Source organism: Mobula birostris, chromosome 1 (genome assembly GCF_030028105.1).
Source record: "Mobula birostris isolate sMobBir1 chromosome 1, sMobBir1.hap1, whole genome shotgun sequence".
Lineage (NCBI taxonomy): Eukaryota > Metazoa > Chordata > Chondrichthyes > Myliobatiformes > Myliobatidae > Mobula > Mobula birostris.
In genome coordinates this window covers 227150568-227172911 of record NC_092370.1, presented here as the reverse complement: position 1 = coordinate 227172911, position 22344 = coordinate 227150568, and the positions used below count along the sequence as shown (strand labels likewise).

Here is a 22344-nt window from a genome sequence, read left to right as displayed (position 1 = left end):
TCCTTACAGACAGCAGCTGGAATTGAACACCGATCACTGGTGCTGTAAAGCTACAGTGCCGTGCTGCCCTCCTCTTACAACAAAATAATGTGCGTGACATTAAGGCTGCTAGCAGTACCTTTCCGTGGGCATAACTTAGGAGCCCGGTTCTGGGCTCTGTGGTCAGCCCGCACTCCAGATCCCAGGATTGCATTTCCACCCTTTTGTGTCTCTGCAACGTGTTGGAAATAGAGGCTTGTGAGGATGTCACGCCTACATGTATCAGCAGATAAAGAGGGGTAGCGTAAGCAGAGACAATGTGCAGGCAGATGGGGTCAGCACAGACATTGTGGGCCGAAGGGTCTGTTCCTGTGCTCTACTGTTCTACGATGGAGACTGTTTCAATATTAAAAGGAAAAAAAACAACCAAAACACTGAATTTTTAAATATCCCCTTTTATTTCCCTGGTGCCACATTAGCGGTTAGTGCAATTGTTTAACTGCGCCAGCGATCCCCAGTTGGGGTTTGATTCTGTTGCTATCAATAAGGAGTTTGTATGTTCTCCCTGTGACTACATGGGTTTCCTCCAGGTGGTCCGCTTTCCTCCACAGTCCAAAGGTGTATAAGTTAGGGCTAATAAGTTGTGGTCATGCTATGTTGGGTCCGGAAACATGACGACACTTGTGGGCTGCCCCCAACACATCCTTGGACTGTGTTGGTCGTTGACACAAATGATGTATTTCACGGTAAGTTTTGATGTACATGTGACAAATAAAGCTAATGTTTATCATTTTCAAACCAATTTGCAGGTGATTTGTGATCTTCACTAATGCAGTGACTATCATTAATTGTTGTTGTCCCCGTTAGAAATCACAGTCATTATTTATTTAGAGATGCAGCACAGTAACCGGCCCTTCCAGCCCAACAAGTCTGAGCCAGCCAATTACACCCATTTGACCAATTAACCCACTAGCGCATACATCTTTAGAATGCACACAAAGATATTTTTGTCTAATTTTAGAGTACACAGTTTCAGTATGCCCTTCAAATTGAAAAGTGCTGAATATTGCAGAGGCACACAGCAACAGGTTTTTTCTTGTCCTCTGCATTAGGTCCATGCAGTGATCGGGGTGCTGACTGACGATACAGATCCACTGGTGACCGTCATGAAAGTCGAGAAGGCTCCACAGGAAACGTACGCTGACATTGGTGGGCTGGATAATCAGATCCAGGAAATCAAGGTGGGACTTTCTAAATTCTGTGATCGTACCCTCCCCCCGCCCCAAGATCCAAAGTTCAATCCTGTTCTACAGTAGAAGTCCAAGCACATAGCTCTGACCATAAGATGTAAGAGCATAATTAGGCCATTGAATCCATCGAGTCTGCTTCGCCTTTCAATTATGGCTCATTTGAGTTGAATTGACTTTATTTCTTACCTCCTTCACACATGAGGAGTAAAAATCTTTACGTTACATCTCCATCTAAATGTGCAATGTGCAATCATAGTAATTTATAATAATTAGAACAGTCAATGTAATACAGAGTACACTCAAGTCAGTGTGATTTCATCAGTCTGATGGCCTGGTGGAAGAAGCTGTCCAGGAGCCTGTTGGTCCTGGCTTTTATGCTGCAGTACCATTTCCCGGATGGTAGCAGCTAGAATAGACTGTGGTTGGGGTGACTCAGGTCCCCAATGATCCTACAGGCTCTTTTTACACACCTGTCCTTGTAAATGTCCTGAATCATGGGAAGTTCACAACTACAGATGTGCTGGTCTGTCCACAGCACTCTCTGCAGAGCTCTGCAATTAAGGGAGGTACAGTTACCATACCAGGCAGTGATGCAGCCAGTCAGGATGCTCTCAATTGTGTCCCTGTAGAAAGTTCTCAGGATTTGGGAGCCCATACCAAACTTCTTCAATCGACTGAGGTGAAAGAGGCGCTGCTGTGCTTTTTTCACCTCGCAACTGGTGTGTACGGACCACGTGAGGTCCACGGTGATGTGGATGCCAAGGAACCTGAAACTGTTTACCCTCTCAACCCCAGGTCCATTGATGTCAATAGGGGTTAGCCTGTCTCCATTCTTCCTGTAGTCCACAACCAGCTCCCTTGTTTTTGCAACATTGAGGGAGAGGTTGTTTTCTTGACACCACTGTGTCAGAGAGATGACTTCTTCCCTGTAGGCCACCTCGTTATTGTTTGAGATAAGGCCAATCAATGTAGTGTCATCGGCAAATTTATTTAGCGGATTGGAGCTGTGGGTGGCGATACAGCCACGCATATACAGGGAGCAAAGGAGGGTACTCAGTATGCAGCCCTGAGGGGCTCCTGTATTGAGAATCAGGGGGTTGGAGGTGAGGGAGCCCACTCTTACAACCTGCTGGCAATCTGACAGGAAGTCCAGGATCCAATTGCACAAGGCAGGGTCAAGGCTGAGGTCTCTGAGCTTCTTGTCGAGCCTGGATGGAACTATGGCGTTGAATGCTGAACTGTAGTCCAAGATCAGCATTTTCACATAAGCATCCTTCTTCTCCAGATGTGCAAGGACAGTGTGTAGACCAGTGGCTATTGCATCATCTGTCGCTCAGTTGTGTCAGTAGGCGAATTGTAGGGGGTCCAGTTTGGGTGGTAACAAGCTGCAGATGTAATCCTTGACCAGCCTCTCAAAGCATTTGCTTATTATTGAGGTGAGAGTGACAGGACACCAGTTGTTCAGGCATGTTACCATGGTCTTTTTTGGTACAGGGACAATGGTGGATAATTTGAAGCAGGAGGGCACTCTACACGGGGGGGGGGGGGGGGTTAAAAATGTCAGTAGACACACCTGCCATTTGTGCTGCGCACATCCTGAGTACTTGTCCTAGGATGCTGTCTCGTCCCACAGCCTTTATTATCTCTCAACCCCATTCTTCTTGTAATCTTTGACTCTCTTACTAATCAAGAACCTATCAACCTCCACTTTAAATATACCTGGCCTCTGGCCATCTGTGACAATGAATTCCATAGATTCACCACCCTCTGGCTACAACAAAAAATCTGCTGGATGAATCCCTCATCCTACTAGCTGTTGAATTTTGACAGGGAAAGGTGGAATTGTTGGATTTTGTTAGTTTCGGGGGAATTGTGGTCTTTGATAGCCGGATGCAATTGGATTTATGAGCATTATTGTTTTCATTGGGTTCTGTTTGTAGTGCGAGGAGTTTCAACGCAGTATGATTAGACATATTTCACTGGTAGAACCTTGTCCCTCAAGTCTGCTTCATAGACTTTGGTTTTACATTGTTACGCATTGCTCGATAATAAGGCATATACATTTTGTCTTATGAGCATAGGTTGAATGAGCTAGGGCCTTTTTCTTTGGAGATAGGAAGGATGAGAGGTGACTTGACAGAGGTATACAAAATGATAAGAGACATAAATAGAGTGAACAGCCATGCTTTTTTGCTTGGGTGGGTGGAAATAGCTAATATGAGGGGCATTATTTTAAGGTGTTTGGAGGAAAGTATAGGGAGGAAATGTCAGAGGTAGGTTTCTTACAAAGAGTGGTGAGTGCATGGGGTATCCGGAGCATTGGGGAATAAGGGTCCTTTGCCATCATAGGGAATGGGTGGACAATTTTGGTTCTAAGTGTGCTTTGAAAGTTTTATGACTGATTTATAGAATCTGTAAAATCTGTGACAGGGAGGTTACCTAGTGTAAGTTGTACCTCACAGAAACCTCCTCCCAGAAATCCACTGGATTTGAACTCGGGAACCTTCGCTCCGGAGTCTGGCGCTGATGTCATTGTACCACCAGCTGGAAATAGTCTGCTTTAGACATGGTGAATGAGGAGTGAATATTAATCAGAACCCAATGCTCCTTGAAAAGAGTATTGTATATTTTACATCTACCTGAGGGAGCAGATATGTGTTTAATCTCTTGCTTAAAAAAACATCTCTGGCACTGCAAGTATTTCTATACCTGTCTTTACAGTAGACTTAACCTCCTCTCCAATACCCGTAAAACAACCTAACCATACCCACTGAGCCAGAGTTGGTAGTCCAGAGAAAGAAGAAGAATTTGAGATTGATACAGGATTGTAAATAAAAATCACTAAAACTGGAAGCCCTGAATTAAAAACAATTACTGGAAACATTTAGTAGGTTCTGTGAAAAGGCTTTACAAGTGGAAGATCCTTCATAAGGTTGTAATGGTATTGAATGACTGTATGCATTCAACATTACAATGCCATTACATTCAACATTACAGAATCTCTAGATGATATACATTCCGTACATTTATATAGTAACTGCCGTTCCTTGTCGCGAAGCACCTTTGGATGTCCTGAGAGGGGAGTGAAAGATAGTACACACTGCATGTCACTTTTTACTAATACCTAAAATGTTTATTTTTCTTGCAGGAATCTGTGGAACTTCCGCTCACCCATCCCGAGTATTATGAAGAAATGGGAATTAAGCCTCCTAAAGGAGTTATTCTTTATGGTGCACCTGGCACAGGTAAATTACATGTTTAAATTGTCTGTGTTGCTTCATCTGCAATTAATTTTTGAAATCCCTTTAAACAGCTGCATTGGGATGACAGAGCCCCTGAGAAATATTAGAGGTTTAGCTGGTGATTGTAGCTTAGAATGAATCTACACTGTCAGTCTTGGTGCATTTTATGGACGTTGCAGGGATCCTACCATGAGCTTCACACCTGCATTAATGGCCCTGGAGCTCAGCAACTGAGAGGCCTTTCCAACGTGATTGCATGAACGATTTCTCTCCCCTCCTTCTTCTCTCTCTTTCCACCCCTTGTTCTGGTTTCCCTCTTTCCCCTTCTCCTCACCTGTCCATTATCTCCCTCTGGTTTCTCTCCTCCTTCCCTTTCTCCATGGTGCACTCTCCTCTCCTATCAGGTTCCTTCTTCAGATCTTTACCTCTTCCACATCACCTCTCAGCTTCTAACTTCATACCCACACCTCCACCCACCTACCTTCGCCCCTGACCCGGTCTCACCTATCATCTGCCAGTTTGTACTCCTTCCCTTCCCTGCATCACTTGATTCTGGCTTCTTCCCCCTTCTTTTCCAGTTCTGATGAAGAGGCTTGGCCTGAAATATTCTGCTCAGAACTAAATACTCTTATCCATTAATTACTGCCTGACATATGTTTAATGTTTCTACTTTTGGGTTATGGTAATGTAATTTTCGGGTTACTCAGCCAGCGGCCACAGAATATGTTCCTGTGGTAGCTGGGAAATTTCAACTCAAATAATTTGAGTGTAGAATCTGGAATTTATTAAAAATAATTGTCTAGGTAATGCTGATCACGAGACTGCTGGACTGCCATAAAAACACATCTAGTTCTGTAAACAACCTCTCGGGAAAGAGATCTGTCATTACCTAGTTTGGTCAGTATGTGACTCCAGGCCTCATCAATATTATTGTCTCCTAACTGGAATTAGGAACGTTCAACAAACGGGTGATACAGTAATGTAGCGGTTAGCGTAACGCTATCACAGCGCCAGTGATCTGGGTTCAGTTCCTGCCGCTGTCTGAGGAGCATGTATATCTTCCCTATGACTCTGTGGTTTCCTCTCACATTCAAAGATAAAGATGAGCTTTATTTGTCAAAGCATACAACAGTGGAATGCGTGGTTTGCATCAACTCAATTGCACTGGGCAGCCTGCACGTGTCGCCACACTTCTGGAGCCAACATAGCATGCCCATGACTCACTAACCCAAACCTGTACACCTTTGGAATGTGGCAGCAAACCAGAGCACCAGAGGAAACCCATGCAGTCACAGGGAGAATGTACAAACTCCTTACGGACTGCGGTAGGAATTGAACCTCTGATCTTACACCTGGCGCAGTAAGCATCACGCTAACCACTATCCTTGGGTGTAATTGCGTGGCGCAGGCTCTTTGGATCGGAGGGACCTGATACTGTGCTGTGGTTCTAAATCATTTTTTTAATCCATGCCCTGTCTTCTTTCTCTTTGAGATTCCATCTTCTTCAGCCCCTTGTCACATCTATTCATCACCTCCCAGCTTCTATTCCCACCTATCCTGTTCCCCAATCTGCCTATAACCTCACCCCCTTGCCTGGATCCACCAATCACTTCTCAGCTCTTGCTCCATCCCGTCCCTTCACCTCTTTATACTGGCCATCTCCCCTTTACTTGCTGCCCGTTACGCCTCTGGCATTTAGGGCAGCAGTGAAGGTCCTCCATTTATCTGTCCTTGACCATCTCAGGTGTGGTTCAGGGTCCTTCATCATGCCAGTAGCTTCCTCTCAGTTTTCATTAAAGTCGGGCCTTGGATGGAGATTCAGGAATAACATCGCACATAGAATTAGGTGGTTTCTTCATTGCTGTTTCCATAACAAATTTTATTTTGACTAGTTAGGGTTGTTATCCCTGAGCTGAACCCCCAAACCTGGAGGACTGGTGGACCGTTCGTAGTCTGGCCTCTACCCTTTGACCTGTTTGGCATGGGTGACCTTACCAGGAGCCACAGCACGAGGCCCTGACTCCAGCCAAGATAGCTCTCTGGGTCATTGAGGCACGCAAGCCTCCAAACCTATGGCAAGGTTGTTGTCCTTTTTAAAAATAAGAGAAGTAAATATTGCTGTTTCCAGTGACGTCTACATCTGTATAATAGGATGCAGCAAATTCTGTAAACATCACGATATGTTAACTAGTGCCCTGTGTTTAATTAACTGCAGGTAAGACTCTGTTGGCTAAGGCCGTAGCAAATCAGACCTCGGCGACGTTTCTGCGGGTGGTGGGCTCGGAGCTCATCCAGAAGTACCTGGGGGATGGGCCGAAGCTGGTGCGCGAGCTGTTCCGGGTCGCTGAAGAGCACGCACCCTCCATCGTGTTTATTGATGAGATTGATGCCATCGGCACTAAGAGGTCAGCTGGGTTGAGGAGTGCTATTGAACGCTTAGATTATGCAATGCTTAAAAGGATTGTTTCCGTTTATAGATTTCAGTGCACAGTGGATATAACTTTTGGTGCTACTAGGAGGTTGTGATATCCTTAACCATTTGATCAATAATTGAACCAGCTATCATTGTGTTTGGTGAGGACTGCGCCCGCTGTCGGCATATTTGGTACGGACTGCGCCTGCTATCGTGTGTGGGCACAGTTCGATCTGGACTGTACCAGCTGTCAGTACACCAAATGCTGATCTGTCTTCCATTTTCAGATATGATTCCAACTCGGGTGGTGAGCGGGAAATCCAGAGAACCATGTTGGAGCTGCTAAACCAGCTGGATGGGTTCGACTCTCGGGGGGACGTGAAAGTAATCATGGCCACAAACAGAATAGAAACCCTGGACCCAGCTCTCATCAGGCCAGGTCAGTCTATAGAAGGTGCCATTTGATCGGGTTCACAAAGCAGCTAATTGTAGAAGAGAAATTGTGGGTAAATATGAGGCACCGTTTCCTGGAAATGTGATCTTGTCGACCTTCAGTTTGTTTAGAATGACAGAGTCATGCCCTTTGGCCCAACACGTCCATTCTGATCAGGTTGTTTTCCTGAGCTTGTCCAATTTGCCTTTATACTTTATTGTCGCCAAACAGTTGATACTAAAGCGTACAATCATCACAGCGATATTTGATTCTGCGATGATTGTACATTTTAGTATCAATTATTTGCCTCTAAACCTGTTAAGAACATTGGGTCCACAGATCCCTTGCTTGATGGTATTGGTCCCTGGCACATAAAGGTTGTGAACCCCTGCTGCAAACCTTTCTTTTCCCTATACTTGTCTAAATGTCTTTTAAATGTAATTATATCCAACTCCCCCACTTCCTCTGGTAGCTCGTTCTATATACCCATCATCCTCTGAGTAGAAAAGACTCTTATGTGCCCAAAACTACAAGAGATTGCAGAGTTGTGGACATTGCTCAGCACATCATGAAAACCAGCCTTTCTTCCTTTGATTTGGGTTAGTAAATTTGCTGATGACACAAAGATTGGGGGTGTTGTGGATTGTGTGGAGGGCTGTCAGAGGTTACGGTGGGACATTGATAGGATGCAAAACTGGGCTGAGAAGTGGCAGATGGCGTTCAACCCAGATAAGTGTGAGGTGGTTCATTTTGATAGGTCAAATATGATGGCAGAATATAGTATTAATGATAAGACTCTTGGCAGTGTGGAGGATCAGAGGGATCTTGGAGTCCGAGTCCATAGGACACTCAAAGCTGCTACGCAGGTTGACTCTGTGGTTAAGAAGGCATACGGTGGCCTTCATCAAACGTGGGATTGAGTTTAAGAGCTGAGAGGTAATGTTGCAGCTACTGTATATAGGACCCTGGTCGGACCCCACTTGGATTACTGTGCTCAGTTCTGGTCGCCTCACTATAGGAAGGATGTGGAAACCATAGAAAGGGTGCAGAGGTGATTTACAAGGATGTTTCCTGAATTGGGGAGCATTCCTTATGAAAACAGGTTGAGTGAACTCGGCCTTTTCTCCTTGGAGTGACAGAAGATGAGAGGTGACCTGATCGAGGTGTATAAAATGATGAGAGGCATTGATCATGTGGATAGTCAGAGGCTTTTTCCCCAGGTCTGAAGTGGCTAGCACGAGAGGGCATAGTTTTAAGGTGCTTGGAAGTAGGTACAGAGGAGATGTCAAGTGTAAGTTTTTTATGCAGAGAGTGGTGAGTGTGTGGAATTGGCTGTCAGCGGCGGCAGTGGAAGCGGAAACGATAGGATCTTTCAAGAGACTCCTGGATAGGTACATGGAGCTTAGAAAAACAGAGGGCTATGGGTAAGCCTAGGTAGTTCTAAGGAAAGGACACAGCTTTGTGGGTCGAAGAGCCTGTATTGTGCTGTAGGTTTTCTATGTTTCTATTCTGCCTCAGGAAAGCAGCCAACATAATGAAAGACCCCACCCACCCCGGATATTCTCTCTTCTCCCTTTTCCATTGGGCAGAAGATACAAAAAACTTAAAAACATGCACTATCTATGCTCAAAGACAGATTCAGTCTCACTGTTATGAGATTGTTGAATGAACCTCTTGTTAGATGAGCCTTTGATCTCGCAATCTTGTCATGGTCCTTACAATTTTTATTGCTTTCCTGCACTGCACAGTCTGTGTAACTGTAACACTTTATTCTGCATCTTATTATTATTCTTATTTGTACTATCTTAATGTACTGATATTTTGAAAATGATCTGTATAGTTAACATACCAAATAAAGTTTTTCACTATCTCAGAACATAGAACAGTACAGTACAGTACAGGCCTTTCAGCCCATGATGTTGTGCTAACCTTTTAACCTATTTCAAGAACACTTTAACAGTTCCCTCCAACATAGCCATCCAATTTTCTGTCATTATTGTGCCTATCTAAGAGAATCTTAAATGTCCCTAATGTATCTGCCTCTACCCCCACCCCTAGCAGAGTGTTCCACACACACATCACTCTGTTTCTTAAAGAAAAAACTACCTTTGACATCACCCTATACTTTCCTCCAAATACCTTGAAATTCTGCCCCCTCATATTAGCCTGGAAAAAAGTCTCTGGCCATCCACTCAAACTACACCTCTAATCACCTTGTACACATCTATCAATAATGTAACAACTATAATCCAATTGCCAATCAAATGCTAGTCTCTTTTTGCACTTGGTTTTGTTCCAGGAAGGATTGATCGTAAAATTGAATTCCCTCTTCCTGACGAGAAGACAAAGCGCCGAATCTTCCAGATCCACACGAGTAGGATGACAGTGGCACAAGACGTGAGTCTGGATGAGCTGATCCTGGCCAAAGATGATCTGTCTGGGGCAGATATTAAGGTGTGTGGAGGACTTTATTCTTTGGTGTTTTTTCTACCTGCCTCCAGCTAGATTGTGTCCTAGGTGTAGGGGATCAACCTATGATATCTTGTGGAGTTCAATATCATCAGAGGTGATGTCGTTGGTAAGTGCAATACTGTAATTGCTTTGCTACCGTGCCTCTACTTGATGTACTGACCTACTGAGATTTCCTGTTTTTATTTCACATTTCCTATGGTTGCAGTTCTTTGTTTTATTTCCAGCATTTATTGGTACTTCCTGTCTTTGTCCATGTGGCTGATCAATAGACATGAGCTGTTTAGTGAGGGACCTGAAAAAGATTATGAAATATTCAAGTTCCCATCATCTTTGGCTAAATGTTCCTTGTTTAGCTACTAGGGTCACAGGACCTTCGGCCCAACTCACCCTTGCCCACCATGTTGCTGACCAAACTACTCCCACTTGCCTGTATTTGGTTAGCCTATATCTCTCCAAACATGTCCTTTCCATGTAACTGTAAAATTGCTTTTAAATGTCATAATTGTACCCACCTCTACCCTTTCCTCTGCTATCTTTAAATCTTTCCCCTCTTGCTTCAACCCTATGTTCAACACACAAAGTGCTCAGCATATCTGGCAGCATCTATGGAGGAGAACAAAATGGTCAACGTTTCAGGCTGAGACCTTCCCATCCACAATCGCTACCTGACTAGCTGAGTTCCTCCAGTATTTTATATGTTTTGCTCAAGATTTCCAGCATTTACAGAATGTCATGTGTCTCAGACCTTTTCCCTCTAGTTTTAGACTCCCCTGCCAGGGTTGGGGGGTCGGGGAACAGACTGTGGCTATTTACCTTTTATTTATATATATCCTCCAGATTTTATAAATCCCTGTAAGGTTGCCCCTCAACCTCCACCTTTCCAGGGGAAAAAGTCTTAACCTATCTAACCTTTCCTTAACTCAGGCCCTTAAATCCTGGCAGCATCTTCGTAAATCTTCTCTGCACTCTTTCCAGTTTAAAGATGTCTTATAACGAGGCAACCAAAGGTACACAACACAAATTCAGTCTCGCCAACATCTTCTATAATTTCATTGTACTGATTACAATCAGGAATTTGTAGAGAAGATGATTACTCTGATGTTGAAGTGTCTGTGAGATTTGGTAAGGGACTGGTAGGAATTTTAAAAAGTTCAAAGTAAACTTAATGATCAAACTTATGGTGTGGGACCTAAGGCCCCTGTACCTCTTTCCTGATGGTAGCAGTGAGGGGAGGGCTTTTCCTTTGTTAGATCGGGCTGTGTTCACCATTTTAATGTGACCCGTGTTCCTCTGTTGCAGGCAATCTGTACAGAAGCTGGTCTGATGGCCCTACGTGAGCGAAGGATGAAAGTAACCAATGAAGACTTCAAAAAGTCAAAAGAGAACGTCTTGTACAAGAAACAGGAGGGCACACCTGAAGGACTTTACCTTTAACCTAACGATTCCTTGCATAAACCTTTCTACTTTGCTTCTCTGAAGGCTTTTAAGGTACAGGAGTTTGGGGACAGAGCTCGACTCTTGAGGGTTGTTTGCATAACTTTCTCCACCTTCCTGAAGTCCTGTAAGTCATATCTTAATAAAAACTGTAAACTATATATTTTGGAATGAACTACTGTGGTTCCTGTTGTCTTCTGCAGTGACTATGCTTTATGAGGATGCTGTTTTCTTTCAGATTGTCAATTTGTCTTACCCCAAATTCCCTTTGCCTTTAAACTCTGCAAGTGAATCCAGCATAGACCACAAGATAAAGGAGCAGAATTTAATCCATCAGGTCTGCTCTGCCATTCAATCATTCCTTATTTTTTAAATCTCAGCCCCATTCACCCACCTTCTCCCCATAATCCTTAACCCCTTTACCAATCAAGAACCCATCAATTTCTGCCGTAACTATATCCAATGACTTGCTTTCATAGTCCTGTGGCAGTGAATTTCACCCTTTGGCTGAAGAAATTGCTCCTCGTCTTAATTCCAATGAGACAGCACTTTATTCTGAGGTTGTGCCTTTGGATCCTAGACTCACCTACCAATGGAAATCTGCTCTCCACGTCCACTCTATCCAGGCCTTTCAGTATTCATTAGGTTTTAATGAGATTTCCACCTCACTCACCTCCCCCCCCCCCCAATCATTCTGATCGCCAAAGAGTACAGTCCCAAATACTCATTTTTAACAAACATACATGTTTATTCACTCACAAAATACATACAATAATCAGGGGTTTACAAAACTATTGACAATTTCAAATTAAAATACGATTGCTGTTGTCTACGAAACTCTACATTTCTTGGTAGCCCACTGTTCTGGGAAATTCTCCACTGTGCCCATTGTAATTTGGATCCTCCCTCTCCAAGAACGTAACCCTGGAAGAGGGGCAGGCAGTTGGCTTGGGCAAAGGTCTTGACTGCCCACTTCCTGGGTCCACGAATGGACATCTGGGCTGGGCCCAGAAGCAAGCTTACCAGGAGATTCCCCACGCAACCCACCCCCTCCGTATTGGAGGAGACTTTCATTCCTGGGACCGTTCTGGTGGTATGTGACTCTTTTTGCTATTAGCTGAAAATAATCCCTGCAGAATATTACAAGGAGCCCTCATTTCAGCTCCCACCACTCACAGGTCCACTGCAGAAACTGCTGGATTGTTTGTACAGGTAAAGAGGTCAAGTCATTGGGTACATTTAAAACAGAATTTGACAGGTTCTTGATTAGTGTTAAAGGTATGGGGGGGGGGAGGCAGTAGAAGGGATTGAGAGGATGATAAATCATACATGATGGAATGACAGAGCAGACTTGAGGGGCTAAATGGCCTAATTCTGTGGTGCTAGAGATGAGGCCTGGGGCAGATAAAACTTGATCAGGGTAAACAGTGAGGCGGGTTTGAGGTGCTGAATGGACTTCTCCTGATCCTATTCCTTGCGGACAAAAATACTTGGGAAGATTATAGGGTGCTGGGGAAGTGGTGGGGTAGGGAAGGGTAATACTACTGATTAAGAGCCAACACAGTCTGAAATGCTAAATTTGTTTTTCTGGAGTATTTTCTATGAACTAAGAACCAAGAAAATCAACTTTTTTTCCCAGCAAGCTGTCCTGCCTGAAGATAGTTCATCTTACTGAATGGTAAACTGGCAAATTAGTTTGGAGTTTAAAAGAATGAGCGAGATCTAGTTGAAACCTACTGAATATTGAAAGGGCTAGATAGAGTGGACATAAGGAGGATGTTTCCTATAGTGGGGGACTCTGGGAACAGAGGGCACGGCCTCAGGATAGAGGGTCATCCCTTTAGAACAGAGATGAGAAGGAATTTCCTTGGCCAGAGGGTGGTTAATCAGTGGGATTTACTGCCACAGGTGACTGGAGGCCAAGTCATTGGGTACATTTAAAGTGGAGTTTATTAGGTTCTTGATTAGTAAAGGCTTCAAAGGCTATGGGGAGACGGCAGGAGACTGGGATTTAGAGGGAAATGAGCCATAATGGAATCACAGAGCAAACCCAGTGGGCTGAATAGCCTAATCATAAACATGAGGAATTCTGCAGACGCTGGAGATCTAAAGCAACACACACAAAATGCTGGAGGAACTCAGTAGATCAGGTAGCATCGATGGAAATGAATCAACAATGGACGTTTCGAGCTGAGACCCTTCTTCAGGGCTGGAGAGGGTGGGGGGAGGGGGCAGGAGGATATCTAGAAGGTGATAGGTGGAGCCAGGTGGGTAGGAAAGGTGAGGGGCTGGAGAGGAAGGGATCTGATAGGAGAGGAGAGTGGACCATAGGGGGTGGGGGGGACCCAGGGGGAGGTGATATGCAGGTGAGAAGAAGCAAGAGGCCAGGGTGGGAAACAGAAGAGTGGAGGGGAAGGAGATTTTTTTTTAGCAAAAGGAGAAATCAATATTCATGCCATCAGGTTGGAGGCTACCCGGACAGAATATAATTACATGTTATAATTATGTGGTTTTGTTAGTTTTTTCAGTCTTGGTCTGTCCTGTGGTATCACACCGGAGGAATACTGTATCATTTCTTAATGCATGCATTACTAAATGACAATAAAAGAGGACTACGTGTCCTCATAATCTAAGATGTTGCTGCTCCACCCTGAGTGTGGTCTCCTCGTGGCACGAGAGAGGGTCATGGACCGACACGTTGGAATGGGAATCTGAATTAAAGCACTTAGCTACTATGAAGTTCCACTTTTGGAGGGGAGGTGGTCGACGAAGCGGTCCCCTAAATTATGACGGGTCTCACCAATGTAGAGGAGGCTGCATCGGGAGCACTGGATACAATAGACGACCCCAGCAGATATACAGGTGAAGTGTTGCCTCAGCTGGAAGGACTGTTTGGGTCCCTCAATGGCCTAATTCTGCTCCTTTGTCATAGGATCTTATGGTTTATTATTGTAGCATATACCGAGGTAGAGTGAAAACATTTTTGCATGCTGTCAATACAGAATATTACATTACAACAATGCATCGAAGTATTTTAAGGGGAAAAACAATAAACGTGTGCAGAGTGAGGTGTTGTAGTTACAGAGAAAGTACAGTGCAAACAGATAGTAGGCTGCACGAACCATAATGAGGTTGAGTCTGATGGCAGGGATTAAAGCTGTGATGAGCCTGGTGTTGCATGCTTTCAGGCTTTCGTATTTCTGTCTGATGGTGGTGGGGGGGGGGGTGGGGAGAGAGATTGGGGCTGATGGGGTCCTTCATTCTGTTGGCTGTTTTACTGAGGCAGTGAGAAGTGTAGATAGGGTCCAAGGAGGAGAGGCTGGTTTCTGTGGGTGGCGCAGTCGCGTAGCAGTTATCACATTGCTTTACAGTGCCAACGTCACTGATCAGAGTTCAATTCCCACTGCTGCCTTTGAGGAGTTTGCATGTTTTCCCCATGACCACATGGGTTTCCTCCTACATTTCAAAAACATAAGGGTTAGCGAGTTGTAGACATGATATATTGGTGTCAGAAGCATGGCGACACTTGCAATCCTCACTGATTTGATTTGATGCAAACATCGCATTTTTCTGGATGTTTCAATGTACAATGCCTTGAAGATGTATTCAGACCCCACAACTATTTTCACATTTTACTGTCTCATTTTCTAAATTTAAAATATATTGAAGTAGGATTTTTAGCTATCTACAAAACATTGTGCATCAAGTCAAATCAAAAGAAAAATTCCAGTTTACTAAAAATTAAAAAACAAAATTGAGGCTGAAAAAAATATTCATCCCCTTTGTAATAACTCCACTGACGTTCCTCAGGTGCAATATATTACCTTTTTTCTACATCAGTTTGTTGATGTAGAAAATTGGATGATCAACTCTCTCTCTGTAAGGTCCAACAGTGTGGACATGTCATTTTACAACAGATCAAACCAAAATGAAGACAAAAGAGAATTCAAGACATGTCAGGGAAATGATAAGAAAACCACAAATCTGGGAATGGGTACAAGACCATCTCAAAGGCATTGGAAAATATTGCACCTCGAAATTCAGTGCAGTCTATCACGAAAAAGTGGAAAAAATATGAAGCTACAGTCACACTGCCTTGGTAAGGCTGCCACTCTAAACTTAGTTGCCGGAGAAGAATTGCGTTTGTTAGAGAGCCTGCTGTGACGCTAACAGGTAGTCATTCTGGTGAGCAAGCTGCTAAAGTCTGGCTGCAACTGCAGATGAAATTCATGGCTCCACAATCTCTAAGGCCTTGCACAAAAATGGTACTTATGGAAGAATGGCAAGGAAGAAACCCTGGCCAAAGAAAAAGCATATTCTTGCCTGTAAAGACTTTGCAAAGTGTCACTTAGAAGATACCGTAAAGATCTGGAAGAAGGTCTTGACTAAATTGATGAGACTAAATTGGAACTTTCTGGCCTCGACACTAAGTGGTACATGTGGAATAAATCTAATACTGCACATCAACCAGGTAACATCATCCCTAGGGTAAAGTATGGTGGAGGTAGCATCATGCTATGGGGGTGCTTTTAAGCAGCAGGGACTGGAAATTTGGTCAGGATTGATGGGGAGATGAATCTTGCTAAATACAGAGAGGTCCTGGATAAAAACCTGCCAGAAAGCTTAAACTGGGGAGCAAGTTGATCTTTCAGCAGGACAATGACCCAAAGCACACTGTCAGAGCAACTACGGAGTGGCTTCAGATGAAGAAAATTAATGTCTTTGAGTGGCCCAGTGAGAGTCCTGACCTTAACTCAATCAAACATCTCTGACAAGACCTCAAGATTGCTGTCCACCACCACTTCCCAACTAACCCGACACAGCTTGAGCAATTTTGCAAGGAGAAATGGGTAAATCTTGCTCCATCACATTGTGCAAAGCTAATAGACTTATCCAAAAAGACTGCTGGCTATAATAGCTGCAAGGTGGTTCACTGGACAAGGGGGGATGAATACCTTTCCAAGGCATAATACATATGACGAATAAGGTTAATCTAATCTGGTTTACTAAAATGTGTCCACAATTTTCTGCAATTTCTTGTGGTTATGGGCAAAGCAACAATTAATAAAATGTTAGGCTTACCTAAAGAGCGAGATGACTTTCTCAAGTCATTAAGCTTGCTAATAAGTCCTGAAAGCAGTCCTTTGTTAATTATTGTAACTACCAAGCAGAACACTGTTAACCTGAGTGGCCGAAGGCAGCAGCTGATTGTGCTGGTCCTCATTGAGTCTTAGCCTAAGGGCCGTGTTAGTGGAGGCCTGTTAATGTTTGATGTGCTGAACTAACAGCATGAATATTTACAATGCAGTGGAAGAGTTCAGGGGCCAGAGGTGAGGGTAACTGGCAGTGATTGACAAGGGCAATCGTTCAAAGGGATTGAGAGAGAGAAGTCCAAAGTAGCTGAAGCACATCAACCCGTGGGAACTCAGTGGCAGTGGGTAGAGCTCCTGTGACCCAGGTTCAAAGTTCCAAACAAATTTATCAAAGTACATATATGTCACCATATACAACCCTGGGGTTTGTGTTTTTTTGGAGGGATGCACAGTAAATCCAATAATCATAATAGAGTGAATAGAAGACAGCACCTAACTTGAGTGTTCAACCAGTATGCAAAAGAACAAACTGCAAATGCAAAAGAAAAAAGTAATATTAATAAATAAACATTAAATATCAAGAACATAAGATGAAGAGTTCCTGAAAGTGAGTCCATAGGTTGTGGGGACAGTTCTGTGATAAGGCAAGTGAATTTATCCCCTCTAGTTCAAGAGCCTGATGGTTGGGGGGTAATAACTGCCCCTGAACCTGGTGGTGTGAGTTCTGAAATTCTTCCTGATAGCAGCAGTGAGAAGGGAGCATGACCTGAGCTGTGGGCCCCGATGATGGATGCTGCTTTGCTGTGACAATCCTGACACTGTGTGATACCAGAGTGGAGTTTGCACGTTCTGGCTGTACCACACAGGTACAGGCTGCCCCACATCTTAAAGACACACAGGTTGGTAATGTGTCCCAGTGTGTAAAAGAGTAGTAAAATCGGAGGAAATTGAGGGAAATTATGAAGATAAAATGGGACTGGTGTAAATGGGTGTGGACTTGATGTCTAAAGGGCGGGTTTCAGTGATGTTTGATGATATGGAGTGTGTGTTGTTGCTTTGGTTTTTTAGCCTTTTTCGCTTTTAGCTTTATTTGTCACGTGTACATTGAAACGTACAGTGAAATGCATCGTTTGTGACAAACGAAATCAGAGGGGAGTGTGCTGGGCAGCCTGCGTGTGTCACCACACTTCTGGTGCCATCATAGCTTTCCCACAACTGACTAAGCCTAACCCGTACAACTTTGAAATGTGGGAAAAAACCGAAGCACCTGGAGGAAATCCTCGTGGTCACAGGGAGAATGTATAAACTCCTTACAGACAGCAGCGGGAATGGAACCCAGATCAGCGAAAGCTGGCACCGTAAAGCGATGCGTTAACCGCTGCGCTACGTGCTGCCTGCTTTGGTGGGAGTGAAATTGGGTTGGGAGGCTGGAGTTGGGTTGTAGACTTAAGATATTTCACAAAGTGTTTAACTACCACTGCCTTAAAAATAGTTAAGGATTCTCCTCCACAAAAGGCAATAGAAGCAGATGACCCTCAGAGAATGAACAGCGCCTTGTTTCTGTCTTTGAGGAAAATTCTAATTTTAAACTGTGCCCCTTGGTTCTAAATTTTCTCACACAACATGGCCAGCACAAGAACAGGCCTTCAGCGCATGATATCTGTGCCAAACACAGTGCAGAATTAAACGGTCCTGATTAAGGATCCCAGTCCAAAATGTTGACTGTTTGTTCCCTCCAATAGATGCTGCCTGATTTGTTGAGTTGCTCCAGTATTTTCTGTGTGTTGCCAAATTAATCTATTCCCTTCTGCCTGCAGATTCCTTTATCTATCTAACAGCCTCTTAAACCTCACTAGCTCACTATCACTAACCTGATAGTTCTTTTCCGGTCACCCACCATTCTCTATCTAAAAATCTTTCTCTGCCCATCTCACATAACTTTCTGCCCTACAACACAAAAACAGTCCTTTTGCCCATCTAGTCCATGCTGAACTATTATTCTGCATAGTCCCATCATCCCAAGGTCTAAATTTGTTTCTATGTCTTACTTCAATCGTTTTCTCCCACTGCGCCACCCCCCTCTCTCTGACATGGCCTACCCAATCTTTCCTCATAACACAGTCACTCTTAAGTATTGGTCTGGTACACGTCCCCTAGGCTTCCTCAAAACACAAGTGAGGATTTGTTTTAACCACTCATCTGTAAGATAGGATCTCAGTCCCACATTTCTACCTGTGTCTTTGTGGAAGGAACACTCCTGACAAGTATTTTCTTAACATAGAAGTACAGTACAGGCCCTTCAGCCCAAAATGTTGCACTCAATCTTTAACCTATTTTAAGATCAATCTTACCCACATAGCCCTCCATTTTTCTATCATTCATATGCTTATCTAAGAGTTTCTTAAATAGCTCTAATGTATCTATCTGTATCACCACCCCACCCCCCGGCAGCATGTTTCATGCACCCACCACTCTATGTGGGGTGGGGGGGAACTACCTCTAATATCCCCCCAAACATTTCACTAATTACCTTATAATTATGCTCCCTTGTATTAGCCATTTCTGCCCTGGGAAAAAATCTCTGGCTGTCACATTAGACAAGCACTCTATTCCAGGCAGCACCCTGGTAAATCTCTTCTGCACCCTCCCTAAAGCTTCTACATACTTCCTTGCCACACAGAGAAAATACTGAAGGAACTCAGTATGTCTGGCAGCATCTGTGGAGAGGAATAAATGTTTCAGGCCGAGACCCTTCATCAGGACTGGAAAGGAAGTGGGAAGAAGCCGGAATAAGAAGGTGGGGGAGAGGAGGAGTACAAGCTAGGAGGTGATAGGTGGAAAAGGTAACGGGCTAGAGAAGAAGAACTCGGATAGGAGAGGAGAGTGAACCATGGGAAAAAGGGAAAGAAGAGGAATGCCGGGGAGGGTGATAAGCAGGTGAGGAAATGAGGTGAGAGTGGGGACAAAGTAGAGAATTGAAAAAGAGGGAATAGGGAATGGGGAAGAGGGAAAAATTATTGGAGGTTGGAGAAAATGATGTTCATACCATCAGGTTGGAGGCTACTCAGACAGAATGAGGGATTGCTCCTGCAACCTGAGAGTGGCCTCATTGTGACATGGACTGGCATGTCGGAATGGGAATTAAAACGGTTGGCCACCAGGAAATCCTGATTTTTTGCAGATGGAGCTAAGGTGCTTGACAAAATGGGTCTCCCAGTCTACTTTGACTCTCACCAATGTAGAGGAGGCCACATCAGGAGCCCTGGACACAGTAGAAGACCCCAACAGATTCATAGGCAAAGTGTTGTCTCACTTAGAGGTAAGGAAGAAGGTGAATGGGTGTGTAGCACTTCTACCACAGCAGGGATAAGTGCCAGGGAGATTAGTGGGGAGGTTCGAATGGACAAGGAAATCACGGAGGAAGTGATCCCTGGGGAAAGCAGAGAATGGGGTGGGGCAGGGGAGAGGGAAAGATGTGAAGATGGCATACATTGCGGAGAATGGTGTGTTGGATGCAGAGGCTCATGGGATGGTAGGTGATGACAAGAGGAACTCTATTCCCTGTAAAGGTGGTGGAAAGATGGGGTGAGTGCTGATAGGGGGAAATGGAGGAGATGTGGGTGAGGGTAACATAAATGGAGGAGGAAGGGAAACCCCATTCTTTGAAGAAGATGTTTCTAATGTCCTGGCAACAGATATGGTGGAGACAAAGGAATAGAGAAAAAGGAATAGCACTTTTCCAGGAGACAGGGTGAGGTATAGTCAAGATAACCGTGGAATTGGTAGGTTTATAAATGATATCAGTAGATAGTTTGTCTCCAGAAATGGAGAAAAAGAGATTAAGAAGGGGGAGGGAGGTGTCAGAAATGGACCCAAGTGAATTTAAGTGGGTGGAAGTTGGAGGCAAAGTTGATGAAATTGACGAGCTCAGCATGGGTGCATGAAGCAGCATCAATACAGTCGTCAATGTAGCGAAGGAAGAGTTGGGGCGCATTTCCAACAAAGGCTTCGAACATGGACTGTTCTATGTAGCCAAAGAAAAGGTAGGCATAGCTGGGGTCCACACGGGTGCTCATGGCTACACCTCAGGATTGGAGAAAGTGAGAGGAGCTGGAAGGGAAATTGTTCAAGTTGAGGACCAGTTCTACCTGACCCAGGAGGGTGGTGGTGGACAGGAACTGGTCAAGATCTGTTGTTGACAGAGGCAGAGAACTATATGGGCTTTTTAATGGGGGGGCGGGAATAGAGGTGTACAGGGACTGGACATCCTTGGTGAAAGTGAAGCAATCAGGGCTAGGGAGTTGATTGAGAGTTGTTGAGATCAAGAGCATGTGAAGTACCATGGATGTAGCTGGGAAGGGACTGACCTAGAGAGATACATTGTAACTTTTGTTCTACACTAAAAATCTTACAAATGTTCAATGGAAACCAGGATACATAATTTTGTTTGAAATGTCCTTGGAATGACTGCAATAATCTACAGTGTAAAAGTGGTGCATTTCATGAGTAGCTAATGCCTTTTAATGTTAACACTGTATTTAAATAGACTCATTACCATCACTTAACTCAAACTGGCACCAATTTCACAGCCCATTTGTTTTTGATGAGTTCCTGCTAAACTCTGCAGTACTTCAAATACCAAGTTTGCATTTTTGACCCTTATGTGGGTCTTTATTTCACAAATTGGCATCTACACTTATCACATAATAGGCCCTTTTACAGTGATTAAAGCAATTGTTAAACAAAATGTAGCACGTATCATGTTGAAATATCTCAGCCAGAAGTCTCCCGGAGGCTGTCTCTGCCCACTGGAGGAAATCCGTGCTTATTCAGGACTTCTATGGCACCGCGGAGCAGCTCTGAAGGAATTCATAACCAACCTGATTTTTCCATTTCATAGAATGAGTGGGCAACTTGCCCAAAGCTGCCCCTCCAGAAGAGAATTTTCACCTGCAAAGAGCAGGAACCAGCAAATGTCTCTCTCAAAAACATGAGCGCATGGGCTGAAGAACCTGAATCCCTACATGGATCTTCGGTGGATCTCTAGTTAAACATTAGCACGGCAGCTTAATTAAGAGTCAATCTGCAAGGTGTCTAAGCTTCTTGGCAATGGAGACATTGGTTACAACCTGCTTTAGATCTGTTCTGCTGAGTTTGATCATCAATACTTGCGACAACCGAGGCTCTTCCTGAGGCTACAGAAGGTCTTGGGTGCTATAAAAAGCAAGACTTGGTTCCGAGAATCCGAAAGGTCAAGTTAGTTTCTCGAGGGTTAACGTGCTAAACCCATCCTCTGGGCCAGCTGGTGGTGCTCCAACTCCTGGCCCTGCTAAAACAAAACCCATGAGGGACACAGTGAAATGAGAGAGAGCAAGAACAGCAGAAAGCACAGGTGAATCTGTGGAATTCATTGCCACAGACGGCTGTGGAGGACAAGTTATTGAGTAAGCAGAGGCTGATAGGTTCTCGATTAGTAAGGGGTCAAAGGTTATGGGAGAAGGTGGAGAATGGGGTTGAGAGGGACAACAAATCAGCCATGAGCAGACTCGATGGGCAGAATGCTCTACACAACTTCTTCACTACTTTGTCTACATTTGTCACCACTTTCAGAGGACTGTGCATTCGTACCCTCAGCCTTCCTGTTCTGCAGTGCTCTCCCTGGGCCCTTGCCCTTCCCCGTGTAAATCGTGCCCTGAAAGGCTGCCTTGATCAGTCTGACCATTGCTATTCATTGCCATCATCAGACACCAGAGATCATCAATCCCTGTTCTGGCAAAGTCTTCAGCACCAGGAGTTGGGCTGGACAGTCGGAACGGTGAGGGTGGACAGGAATACAGAACGGGAATTCCTCTACCCTGGTCTTTATTCCCCATCCAGTAGACTGTGCAATATAGAGTCATACAGCACACAAAGGGACACTTTGTGCCACAGAGTCTGCACTGACCATCAGTCAAGAATCCCACTTTAGTCTCCCCACGTCCCTGAGATTCTACAAATTAGGCTGGTTAAAAAGCTATATGGTGTGTTT

General features: G+C 44.3%; 2 protein-coding genes across 4 annotated transcripts in view; one reads left to right on the top strand and one right to left on the bottom strand.

The window, feature by feature from the left end:
• LOC140205337 (26S proteasome regulatory subunit 4) overlaps positions 1–11384 on the top strand; it is a 41392-nt gene extending 30008 nt beyond the window's left edge. For both annotated transcript variants that reach the window (XM_072272938.1, XM_072272929.1), the window contains exons 6-11: positions 1092–1220; positions 4378–4474; positions 6687–6876; positions 7172–7323; positions 9617–9771; positions 11089–11384. In XM_072272938.1, the coding sequence (XP_072129039.1) occupies positions 1092–1220; positions 4378–4474; positions 6687–6876; positions 7172–7323; positions 9617–9771; positions 11089–11223 (858 nt within the window). In that variant the 3' untranslated portion in view covers positions 11224–11384. The remainder of the gene's footprint in view (positions 1–1091; positions 1221–4377; positions 4475–6686; positions 6877–7171; positions 7324–9616; positions 9772–11088) is intronic.
• A 578-nt stretch (positions 11385–11962) lies between these two features.
• The window catches only part of LOC140205349 (epithelial cell adhesion molecule-like), a 30089-nt gene continuing 19707 nt past the window's right edge, over positions 11963–22344 (bottom strand). The window contains exon 9 of one of the 2 annotated variants that reach the window (XM_072272947.1): positions 11963–21645. In XM_072272947.1, the coding sequence (XP_072129048.1) occupies positions 21589–21645 (57 nt within the window). In that variant the 3' untranslated portion in view covers positions 11963–21588. The remainder of the gene's footprint in view (positions 21646–22344) is intronic. The other variant, XM_072272954.1, reaches the window with a different exon arrangement.